This window comes from Brassica napus, chromosome C9, assembly GCF_020379485.1.
Source record: "Brassica napus cultivar Da-Ae chromosome C9, Da-Ae, whole genome shotgun sequence".
Classification (NCBI taxonomy): Eukaryota; Viridiplantae; Streptophyta; class Magnoliopsida; order Brassicales; family Brassicaceae; genus Brassica; species Brassica napus.
The window spans coordinates 41,178,372-41,192,009 of record NC_063452.1 but is presented as its reverse complement, the minus strand read 5'-3'; the positions used below and the strand labels follow the sequence as shown (position 1 = coordinate 41,192,009).

Here is a 13,638-nt window from a genome sequence, read left to right as displayed (position 1 = left end):
GTTTCGTGGATTTACAATAAATTTATGTGTATAATGAAACTATTTGGATGTAAAAATATCAATAGTTGGTTTTTAAACCTATAATAAATCAATGCGTAGAAGAGTTGGTTAACATTTTGTATCTAACATTTAACTACTAAAGATTTTAAGTTTTGTATTCACATTATTATATGTAGGTCCAGCTTTTTTAGATATAAAAACTAAATGAGAGAATAATGGAAAAAATTTTGGCTTTCCAATTTTATCGGATGACCAAAATATTTTTAATGAACGACACATTTTTAAAAAAAAATCAATTTTAAATGATGCTTAATTAATAGTTATTAATTCAGTGGCATGAACTGTAATTATAAAAATGAATGAAGATTTAATTCATAAATGTAATTCAATTTTAATAGATTAGATAATTATAAAGAAGTTGAGTAAGCTAGTGTGTAAAATTAATACAAGTCTACGCAATGTTCATTATGTACATACTATAATAGCATTAAAACGATTTCAAAGTTTATGTCACAAAAATAGCTCTCAAAAACTAAAATGACCAAAATGCTATTTTATCTTTTGAAAAATTTAAATTTTTTTTTTTTCAAAGTTTGAAATTATATCCCAAAACTTCACTCCCCAACTCTAAACCCTAAACCCTAAACCCTAAACCCTAAATCATAAACCCCACTCCTTAACTCTAAACCGTAAACTCTAAACCCTAAACCCTAAACCCTAAACCCTAAACCCTAAATTCTAAACCCTAAACCCTAAACCCTAAACCCTAAATTCTAAACCCTAAACCCTAAACTCCACCCCTTAACTCTAAACTCTAATGTCTAAATTAATTTACTATTGGGATATAATTGTATATTTATCTCTTTTGATAAAACATCAAGTGCTATTTTGGTCATTTTTATTCTTAAGCTATATTTGTGACAAAAAAATTTTTAGTGATATCCTAGTCATTTTCTCTACTATAAATAACCTAATGATAGTCGTGGGAACCATTAACATTGCGTTTTCATTTTTATGAAGCGCAGTTTTTTTATAAGCTAATACCTAATACTGTTATAAAAGTAATGGAAAATTCTATTTTTATTCATGACATAGAGGTTCCTTATATAAGAGATTACACCGTTATAGATAAATGGAAAGATTACAAATCATAATCTCTTGGTTATGAGCCATCCACAATCTGGTTCATAACACTCCCCCTTGGATGCCATAACCATTTAAAGTTTGTAATGTGTTTTAATGTTGCCTCATTAAAACTTTACCAGAAAAACTCAATTGGGACAAAACCATGGTGAAGAAAAAAGAATACAACACACATTATTCCCCCTGATTTGGACATTACTGAAGGTCCCTTGGACCTCTCCAATTTTCTGCAATCTGTGGGTGATGAAGATCTTGGGCAGAATATGTTTTGTCCTCGAACATGATAGTTGGTTCTTCTTTACCATCGGCCATGCCACAATCTGATCGAACATATTGAGTCATCGACCTCAAATACACACACACGAAATCTTGGATGATGTTGCTGTGATATGCGTGTACCACCATGTGTAAAACATAACCTGTCTGAAAACAAATCAACAAAACCAAATAACCCTTCTTTGGGTTGGTTAGTATAAAATAAACCAAAATCAAAGGCTTCTTCATCGTCCTTCTTATGGACCACTCAGATCAGTGTCTAAAACAAGACTTTTGCATCGTCCATATCAGGACTAAATGGACTTCTTTATCGTCTAACTTTGGACTGAATGGATCAGTGTCCAAAACAAGTGATCTCACGCCCATGTACTAGATAATGGGTGAGACTGGTCCATATTAAATCTCTTGAGTACCCTTTTCTGTATATACTATTTGATGCACAAGGATTTCATTGTTAATGTACTCAAGCTGTAATCCCAAACAAAACTTTGTTTTCTAAGATCTTTCATTACAAACTCTTTCTTGAGATATTCAACTATTTGGGAAATTGTATCCAGAGGTTCCTAGGATATTCAGATCATATACTTTGATGATTATCAATATTGTTCTCGAGAACTTGTTGTACTTTCAGCTCAATACCCTCTAGTACTTTCATTATCCAGTGGACCATATAAATATGCACACACTACATCAACTTGCTGCAAGTCTAATTTCTCTCTTATATAGCCAGACTTATGAGAAATCTAAAAGTAGTTGCATCCACCACATGGGAGTATGTCTCCTCATAATCTATTATTGGTCTTTGTGAGAATCCTTGTGCAACATCAGCTTTATATCTCACGATTTCTATTCCTCACAAGACCCATTTATATCCACTGGTTTTAACATCATATGGCGTCTTAATCATATGGCCAAATACGCTTTTCTTCCTTAAACTATTTAACCCCACGTTTCCATTCAATCCAATCTGTTCTACGAGTGCGCACTCTTATATTGACGTGGGTTCATGATCCTCGCTTATATTCATAAATTCAAGTGCTACTTTGTATGCAAATAAATCATCTTATGTCGACATTCCTTATTGGTTCCATTATGTTCCAAACATGATATAATCGATTGAGATTCATTATTATCAGGACCTTTAATACTTTGCAGCTTGGCGTCCCAAGCTACATTGTTTGGTACCTGTACCTTAGAGCCGGTCGGCCTTATCTCCATGTCTGGGATGGTTTCCTTAATAAACTCGGATTTGGATTTTGATTATCATTCTCTACACCTTTCTTTTGTTTCCGAGGATTCTTATCTTTTGGAACCTATTGGTCTACCACGTTTCATACGTTGTCTAGACTCTGTAGCCACTTGACTGTGTCTCTTCCTGGACATCAAATTCGTTGGTGCTTTACAAGCTGGTTTATATATGACTTAGTCATTCTTTCCGGGTCAGCAAATGTGTCTGGCATTTGATTAGCTAGCTTTGTAAATGTATAATCTTTGGACGTCTATTTCACATTCTTTAGTCTTGGGATCTTGCCAAGACATTGATGGTTGATTTCATTCTATTTCTTTTACCATTCTTTTACTAGCTTTATTATTTTTCTCCTCCTGGTCTTAAAATAATCCGTGTATCTGGCCTCAAATATAATCACCCATAGTTGGCTCAAAGTATTTTATTATTGTGGGAGTATCATATCCAACATATACCCACATCCTCCTTTTGAGGTTCCATCTTAGTTCTCTGTGGTGGAGCAATTAGTACATAGACAGCACATCCAAATGTCTTATGATGGGGTATGTCTGGCTCTTGACCCGTTAATAATTGTGATAGGGAATATCAATGCTCACTAAATGGCTTGATGCGTATTAACTTACGTGCATGTAAATTTCGTGTGGCCCAAGCTGTGAATAGGAGTTTTGACCTCATAAGTTATGGTCTATCAATCAGCTATTTGCGTTTTAAAAGATTTCGGCCAAGCCGTTCTTGGTATGGATATGTATCACATAATTGTCCACACTTACCCCCATGGACATACCATAATCATTTAAACGCTTGTAACATGTTTTCACCAGTATTATCTAGACATATAGCCTTTATTATGAAAAAGGGGCTCGTAGCCGTTTTACTGGTGATGCATAATGAGTTTCCCTTGTGTGCATGCTACACACGTGAGATTCTTTGGGATAACTCTTCTTATCTTTTAATGTGTGCCATTTGAATATCAATTTTCGCATCATGTTTGGACCAGGATGGCCAATCCGGTCGTGCTATAAAGTGTATATTTTCGCAGGCTTTTAGCCTCTATCATACTGATCTATGCATAGTCTAGGTCAGTAGAGAATGCAGGTATAGTCTTTAGGACTTATTATGGTCTTGGGCGATTTTATACATATATCTGAAGGAACTCTTTGTTTCCTTCGCCCATTGTTTCAATATGGAAACCATTCATTCTTATATCTTTAAAAATCAATAGGTTGCTCTTGCTCTTAGAGCTGGGTGAATATAAAACATCACTGATTTCTAGATGCATACCCTTAGGTAATAATATATTAGCCTAGCCATAGTCTTCTTTCAGACTGGTGATACCTGATTTAGTACTTATATTGGCGTTTTTCAGTGTACTCATATAGAAAAATCGTTCATTCATTTAATCTAAGCAGACAATGTAATAGAAATAAATTCAAGGAGATAAAAATCAGAGAAAGCATACAAGCAAAGCTATCACACAAGTTTGATGTCGCAATCAGATTATAAACTTGATTCTTTTATCATAACTCTCATATTCCATAAGAACATCTTGATCATGTTCGAAATTATTTTCACCATCTTTATAGACCAAGTGGGTTTCAGGATTCTTCCCTTTCAGACTCTCTTTGATAGAGGTCACAAAAATGTTTGGGAGTCCTTCATATCTTAGCCCAATGGTTCCCCATTCCACATCTATGGCACACTGATTTGGTCGAGCTTTGTGGTTTAAAGGATATACCACGGCCACTGCCTTAACCATGACTCAAATTGGGTTGATACCCACGGCCTCTGCCATTGTGATTCCCATCACGGCCAAATGTGTTATAGTGGCCATGGCCACGTCCTTTCCACCCTCCACGGCCATGGCCATGTAGTCTATCATTCTGGACGTAGTTACCTTTTTTTTTTCTGCGGTCTTATTGGTATCAGGTAATGGGGTTAATCCAGGAGGTCTCAATTCACTGTTTCTCATCAGTAATCCATTATTTTGTCCAGCTAGCAATAGACTCATCCACAGACTTATTGTCCTGGATTCTGGGATTCCTCCAATCAAATAGGGCCTTTGGTAATAACATCGTTCTTTGGTGATCATATCTTGATTTTTTAACTCTGTCCAAAGGTCTAGATGATTCTCTATAGTCAGATACTGATCTTTGAGACTCTTAATAAGATGATGACTAATAATTAATATTGCCTTGTATCAATCTTTCTCATTTGGCATTATCGCCTTTTTTAATTCATTCACCAAGTCATTTGACTTTAGGATAAACTCAATATCCAGTGCCCATTTCAAATAATTATCCCCTGAGAGATTTAGGGTAGCAGAATCCAAGTTGATTTTCGACATCTCAAATCATATATCAATCAATTTTAGATCTCATAAAATATTTAACATACGACCATAAACAAGACATGCTATCAAGTCAATACATTTCTAATAAGCAAACAAGCCACACGGCCAAAGGTGATATAATGCAATAAGGCCACACGACCAAAGTGATATATGATGCATAATAAGTCACACAGATTTATCAAGCAAGGGTATCGACCAAACAAGCAATTTCTATATGTTTTCATGCGGCCATATGGTTATAATGCAAACCTAGCATACTGATTCTATATGTACAGGAGTGGAATTATGGAACCTCAATTTAAAACAAGGGGGCCCTTAAAACAATCAGATCATGTAAAGGTGATAATAATCAGATCATGCGTATAACATAAACATGTTGGTCAGGATGATATATGATGCAAACTGGCCACACGGCCAAGTAGATATGATGCACTCAATCTTAGCAATCGGATTCTATATATGCAAGGGTAATATTAAAATATTCAATCAAGGTTTAGCAATTAATCAATGAGTTTCAGGTATGAGATTTAGCTAGACTAACAATCAAATTCAATTAGGTTTTATCAAGACTAGCAATTGGATCAATAATCAAAAATAATCAAACGGATTCAAGCATTACACTATTTAAGGTTTCGATACAAAAATAGGGTTTCAATCATGAAGAATCAAAACAATCAGTTTCAAGGCTGATTCTATCAATTTTGTTAATCATTTTCAAGGCTAATATTTATCAGTTTCAAGGCTGATATTAGCAAGATGGAATCAAGCAATCTGATTTTAGGAATACGCAAATTAGGGTTTAGGGTTTCAATTCGAAATTAGGGTTTTATCAATCAATCAGCTTCTAGCAAATAATCTTAAACCTCAGAACAGTTGATTATATCATGAAACTATCAACCTAGTATAATATGAAACCTCAAAACATTCAATTCGAATTATGCAATACACGGATTCTATTTTAGGGTTTATCAATTCGAATTAGGGTTTATATTATAACAGATTCTAACATGCAATATTAAACCTCAAATCATTCAATCAGGTTATAAAAACTATCAATCCTAACTCACACAAATTTAAACCTCAAAGAAACATTCAATCAATCAAATAAAACAATCCATGCACACGTAATTTAGGGTTTACAGATTTTAGGGTTTCACTTTGAACATTATTTCATTCGATTCTGGGTTCTTAGAGTTTAGGTATACCTTAAACCTTTGATGGGTTGAATGGACCACCAAGAGAATGAGCTTATGTGGACTGGTACAAACTGGAACCTTACGCGGACTGGTCCAAACTGTTTCCTTGCTGTCTGCAAGCTAAGATCGGGTACAAGTTGAGATCGAAAGTGATTAGGGTTTATCGATAGAGAGAGAGAGATCGATGGAGATTCAGATAGAGATCGAAAACTTAGCTTAGGTTGAGCTGATCGGGATCGTTGGTATGCAAGGTACTTGCAGTCAAAGAACTCGTAGATCTGGAACAGTTTGATCACGGACTGGAACAGGCTGATCGTACAATCTGGAATAGTTGAGGCGTACTGAAACTTGCAGAGATCAGTCCACAGATCGATCTTGTTGAGATCAGTGGTCGAATACAGATCAAGGTCATGATCAAATAGAGGTGATCGATAGAGATTAGGGTTTTAGCAATGGAGAGAGATTTGGGTTTATGGTCGATATTTTAGCTTAGGGTTTTAGATACGTGTTATAAAAGTAATGGAAAAGTCTATCTTTATACATAACATAAAGGTTTCTTATATATGAGATTACACCGTCATAGATAAATGAAAAGATTAAAAATCATAATGGTTATGAACCATCCACAATCTGGTTCATAACAAATACTGAATTATATCTTCTACTTCTCTTTATGCTAATTCAATTATTTTCATTATCACCATTTAATTTATTAGATCAGAATTCGTTCAACACGTAATATACAATGATATTAGATGTGTTGATGCATACACACATTCCATGACAATTGCGTGGATTTAATTATTCACGTATAATCATATATCTTGTGTTATATTCTATAAGTCGTCTTTGGGTATACGCACTTTGTCGGTATAGCTCATGCTATCCTTATATTCCTTATGCTCGTTTTGTTTATCATCAACTATCGTATAGCTTAGCTGCTTAAGTGTCATTCAGCCAAATATAAAACAACTTCTAAAAGAAATTGCGTTTAGTTGTAGACCTGTAGTAACAAAAAGCAATCTAGTGGAACGAATGACGTTAAATTGTTTTATTTCGTTAGTTCATACGTTGGGTGCTTTGAAACCAACAAAGCTGGGAAAGCTAAAGCATTAAACATAGTTTGGCTAACCAATAACTTATTACTAAAAGCCAATGTTTTTGATTCTCCCTTGTATTAAAGTTAGAAAACAAAGTGTTAACAAAAAAAAAAGTTTTAAAGCAAGCTGTTCTTTAAACTTTAAAGTGAAAGAAGGTCGAAAATATTTTTGAAATTCACAAAAGAAACAGCTTTGAAGTCAAAGCTTTTGAGGTTAAACACCTTTGGACATGATATAACACCTACACAATAAACAACTTATTCTTTCAAAGTAGAGACAAAAGGAAAATTGAACTATGTAAATGTGCCAAATATACTTAGAATTTTTTACATCTAGAGACACTTTCTCACATTCCAATTACACTACAAAACACTTATCACTTGAGACACACTTTCCTTTGTCAAAAAGACTCTTATGATCCTAAACTAAAGAGGATCTTTCTCCTTTCTTATTTCATTTTAGTATTTTTCTTTTTCTACTTTATGTTTTCATTTACTTTTATCTCAAGTTCTAAAATATATTAAACAAAAATAATTGTCATAATAAACTATATATAAAATTATCTATCTTTTAAGATCCATTTTCATATATATATTATATATATATATATATATATATTAATGTGTAAACAAAGCTAAATGTGGATGTGGACACCAAATCGTGGATAATAGAATTATAAATTAGTTGTGGACATGGACATCTTAACAGAATTATAAATTAGTTATAAACTAGTTGTGGACATAGACAATATTCCTTCAATTTCATTCATCATCTCGGGATATAAATTCAACTTTAATCAAATTTACATTCATCCATATCATGACGAAGCACATCCCTTAGATCGAAAATCTCTGACATGCAAGATCTATTACTCTCCGACAAAAGGTAAACGCTTCTTCGATTTTTCTCTCCGCTCATACTCACAATATCACCTCTTTCTCATCTTGATTGAAGTTTAATTACAGATAATTTATCAATTGGGCTGAAGAAGCCAAGTGCTCGTGTTGGAGACGACGAACCCAATGCTTCATCTCTCGTTGGTGATGGTACTAAATCTAAGGGGAAAACCGTTCAAAACGTTGGTTAGTGGGATTTTTAGTAAAATGAGAACTTCTATATTATCTTTTGTGATGAATCTCAGGAAGTCCATACGGGAGAGAAGAATAAGAAAAACAGAGGAGTTTCTATGCAAATCAATGGTATCCCTTAAAAGTTTTTGGCAGTGACAACCAATTGTATCAAAAACATATGTATTGGCTTTGTATCAGTCCACAATTTGTCGTATCAAAACAAAGAAGTTAGGTATGGACAAAATCTTCTTCTTCTTTTTTTTTGTGAGGGTTTTGATAACAGAGTCAGTGCCCATGTTTTGTGGTATAATCTTAGTAACATGAGTCAATGTCTACGTATTATTGTATAGTTTTATGGAATCAAAACAGAGAGTTTGTCCACGTTATTTACTATAAACACATTAACATCGCATTTCCACACATTACTCATCACTCATCCACATATCACTTGTCCACAAATCACCCAACCACACATCACACGTCCACAAATCACCCGTCCACAAATCACTCATCCACATGTTACGTGTCCACAAGTGTCGTTTCCATTAAGGAAAAAATTGTCCAAATTTGTTGCTGGCCCACAACAAAGTGTGTCACATGTAAAAAGTGTCTATGGATGTAATAGAAAGTCAAAAAGTGTCATTCGACGTAATCAACTCAATATAATTTTGTCATGGAAAGAACACGAGGCTTATCTTTAAACACAATAGTCAGAACGTCACAGATCTGAACTCTTCTTCTTTTTCTGTGGAGTAAACATTTCTTTTTGTCAGTCTTATTTGAATATACATGTTCTTCGTTCTGCCTGCCTTCGTTTCGCTAACCTTAGATATGAGTTCATGTGTGTTTGTGGGGAGGGAGGTTATCATTTATCATACCTCTCAAAACATTTGTGGCCAAACCATGTTACTATTTTTTCAGAGTTATTGCTCTATAGTTAACTAGATTAAGATCCGCGCCGAGAAATGAACATTATGTATACAAATTACTTTTACATATATTATTTATTTTTTGTTCATTTACGTATTCTTGAATAATAAATATATTGAATAATTGAGAATCAAATAACTATTATGTATATAACTAAAGTGAAGTAAGCACATAAACCAAAACAATCACTCATGTTTATTTACATTAGTTTTTACGAGTAAATAAGTCAAAATAATCATTTTATTTCTTTATATGGTATACAATTAAATTTAAATGATATTAACATAGATATATGGTATATTTTACTATGAATATTTATTAATCGAGGTTCCTACTCATATGATTTTATTAAATTTGTATATTTTCTGTAACAAAAAGTTAAACCATTAATCACAAAATTTCAATGCGATATTTTTTGTTTTAGTAATTTATAATCGTTTTTAAAATTTTAATGCAAATTTTGAAAATTAAAATATTAAGGTCTCAATACTTTTTCAATGCAAATTTCTAAATGAACATATTTATGTATTTTTATATGGTATATAGTTTAATTTAAATAATATGAATATATATATATATATATATAATATGTACATCTATTAAATGACACTTCATATTTATATAATTTTATAATCATTTGTATCGTATTATAACAAAAGGTTAAATCATTGCTCACATAATTTTTAATATGGTATTTTAACAATTTTAGTAATTAATAGCCGTTTAAAAATTCAAAATATAAGATATATGAAAAAATGTAAATTTTATTATATGATTGTTTAATTTCTTTTAATAATATAAAAATTAAACATAAATGATGGATGATACATACATTATTATCAAATCTTAATTATTAAAAATTAATAATTGTCATATATATGTTAATCATATTAGCTAATTTCGTAATTTTATTTAGGGAATGAATGAATAATATTTTTTGTATAGTACTATTCAATTTGATAGTTAGTTTAATAAAATACATAGTATATGTTTAAATGTGTCAACTTATTTCTCTAAAGACTTTAAGAATCATTACAGTGATGACGTAATGTTTTTCGATAAATATAATTATATTTAGAGGTTTTGACATTAATCGAATATTTGATAAAACTAGTGACAATTCCCTCGCACACTCCAGCAATATTTAAGTTTTTTTTTTTTCATGTATCTCTACAATACGACTCTACCCAAATGTGCCATTGTATTTTCTACCGCCTATTTTTTGCATGAGATGAATATGAATATATCTCTGAGTTGGATCCAAAAGAGAATTTTGTATAGAAAGTCTAGATTTGGCCTCAGTTTTCCATTGATCTAGAGCCACAATCTAGGTTTTCACCATCTAGGGACCTTGATGCAGAACATGATTGAGGCTTTTTTTCACTCTTGAAGATGAAATGAATTCGGTTTGGTTTCATTTTTCTTTCATTTTTATCTAGTAGTTAATGTATTTGATGTCCATACTATAATATTGTAGGCTCTTTGTATTTGTTTCATTTGTTTTTTTTTTTCAAATACTATATTTTGTTTGAGATGTTAATATTGTTATTTTACTAAAAAGCGGTTTAGCAAAAATAAAGGAAGACAAATGTTTAGCCGTGGCGTGAAAAAAATAAAGCAAAAGAAAAAAGAAAAAAAAAAGAGAAAAACAAAAGAGAAAAGAAAGGAGCGGTAATAAAAAGTAGCGAGAAAGCCAATTAATACAAACAATAATCTGTTTTTAATTCCTTTTCATCTCAAATGCCATTTTCATTTATCTTTTTATCTTCCTTTACAAAAAAAATATAAAAAGATAAAAAGCCATTTCGAAAAGCTCACCTCCTCTTTCTTCTTCCTTTAAAACCTCACTTAGCCAGCCTTTCCCGTTGACAAAGCCAACCTCATACTCTCTTTCTCTCCCTCTCCTTTACTCTCTCACTCTCTCTTCCTCTCCCTCTCTCTCTAAATGGATGCTCTTAGCTTTGTGAAATTTTGGCTAACCAATAACACCAACGGCAATAAACCCTGCCGTGAAATCAGAATCTCAGAATCCGCCGTTGAATCCTCCACCGCATTGGGAGACTCCGAAGTTGATCTCTGCGAAGAAGACGATTCTTTCTTCGAGCTCGAGATCTCTCTCTCCGACTTCTCCTTAAAGAAAAACAAAATTCCTGAAGAAACAGAAGAAAAACAGAACACGTTCCCTGTCTCCAAAAGCAAAGTCCTCCCTTTCGTCGAAACCACCTCGAAACCTCAATCTCCAATCACTCTCCTACAACCCAGTGAAAAGCTCCGTGCTTTCTCCTTCAAGAAGTCAACGACGACGGAGAAGAAAGAACCCAACAGCAGAAGCCTCAACGTAAGGTTCAGATTCGAAGACGAGACAACGAGGTGTGAAGACTCTGCTTCCTCCGTTCCTTCCTCCTCAAAAAGATTCTTTGATCTCATTAAGCCATTGTACAATAAAACAACGAAAAAACAGAGCATCAACAGTGTATCCACTTCACCGGCGGCGAGAGAGAAACAGAGGAGTAATATTACTCGAAGTGTGAGGAGACAACTTGGGAAGAGCCGGTCGGCGTCTGCGGCTGTCGGAGCCATGTCTCCGGTGAAGAGACTCGACGAGTCTTTACAAGTGCAACAAGATGGGATTCAAAGTGCGATTCTCCATTGCAAGAAATCGTTTCACGGTTCGAGAGGTACGCTAGAACCGTCTTTTCCTCTGTATTATCATCTATTTAATTTGGGCTTTTGGTGAATTTTAATGGGTATCTCTTTGATTTCAGAATCTCCTATGTTGTCCCGATCTACTAGTGAATCTTCCTCACAAGAGAAACTCAGTACTTCGTCTTCTGAAGGTAAATTATGAGTTTTGTATATGGATGATTTTATTAGGTAAAGGTTAATTATGAAAATTTGCTAATTAAAATAATCTACTTATGTTTTTTTATAGATTCGTATTTGTTTTCAAGAATGTCAAGCGATTCAATGTCGGAGAAATCAATCGATAGTCTGACTTCAATCAAGGAACAGAGGGAGAAGATTAGCGATTAGCTTTAATTTTGTCATAAGAAAGAAAACGAATTAGATCGGAGGAATTTTAGTCTTTTAAAAATTATTGTAAAAAAACTTAGTTTGAAGTGGTGAATGGTGATGATGATGGCAAAACAGACAAAATCTTGTTGCAGGATCAGCAGAGTCTCAGATTAGTGATGGCTCTTTCTTTTGCCTTTGTATTGTGATGGATCATTATGTGAATCCTGACACCTAGAAATTTGAAAAAATATGGCAAATATTTATTTATTACATATCTCTGTCGTCTTCGTCTGTCACGCAGCTGAGCTCACAATGTGTCATATTTCAGTTTCTTAAATTCTCCTATAAATTCCCTTCAACAACTTTTAGTAAATGTATTATGGAACGTAGTTCAAGAAGATGAGTGAGCTTCTTGAAAGTAGCAGGGTAACGTCTTGGTGAATGAAACAGCCAAATATTTACTCGAACGAACTTGTAGGAAACGAACTTCGCCATTTTTCAGTAGTGCATGAGTCTTCATGATCTGACCATTTCTTGGATTCTTTTTATCTCCAAAACTTTAGAACAATGATAGATTTTCATCTCCCAAATTGTAACATTCTCTTTGGATGTCTATCTTTTGTGTGTTCTTTGTTGCCTCGTTAAAACCTTGTCATGAAAAAACCCAGTGGGATAAAAGCTATGATGAGGGAAAATAGTACAACCACACATATTTCACATTTCTTCTCCGGAAAGCAATATCTTCAGGATATGCATTCCAATCAGAGAAATCTCCTTTTGAAATTGAGAATATTGTAATACTCTTTCCATTAGAGTATTCAAGGTCTATAGATTTCTGGTCCACAATTCTTATTTGATATAGACAATATTTTATTGGTCTATTTGGACTTCAAACCAAACTTATTACATACAATCGTCTAGACATTCGTCTCGTACATACGAATAACTCATTCGTAACTATGAAAGTTACTATTATGACTTTCTTTTTTGTCATATGAAATTACATCTTTTGGTTATGAAAAAGATTAGTAATTTGCTCAATAACACTTTAAATATGGAACTTCAGGACCAAACAAATATGAGCATCTTAAATAAAATCCTTCAAGGATCTTTATGATAACATCTAATTTTAGATCTCCGATTTGGAATACATAAAGACAATATTGTATTGTCAAGAGCTTTCTTCCAAAATATAATTTTCTATAACTCTTCGGGAGTTTTTGATTATATTTAAATCAATGATTCTATTGATCTATAATCTCTTGATAAATATAAAGATATATTGATTAACTTCAAATATTTCATATATCCC

The 13,638-nt window shown here is 33.1% G+C and overlaps 1 protein-coding gene across 1 annotated transcript; it reads left to right on the top strand.

Moving 5' to 3' along the window:
* The first annotated feature begins 11,013 nt into the window (after positions 1–11,013).
* LOC125593019 (membrane-associated kinase regulator 5-like) lies at positions 11,014–12,598 on the top strand. The gene is made up of 3 exons (XM_048768918.1): positions 11,014–11,989; positions 12,077–12,148; positions 12,244–12,598. Exons 1-3 carry the CDS (start codon positions 11,257–11,259, stop codon positions 12,342–12,344), a joined length of 906 nt encoding a protein of 301 aa, XP_048624875.1. The 5' UTR covers positions 11,014–11,256; the 3' UTR covers positions 12,345–12,598.
* Positions 12,599–13,638: the final 1,040 nt, after the last annotated feature.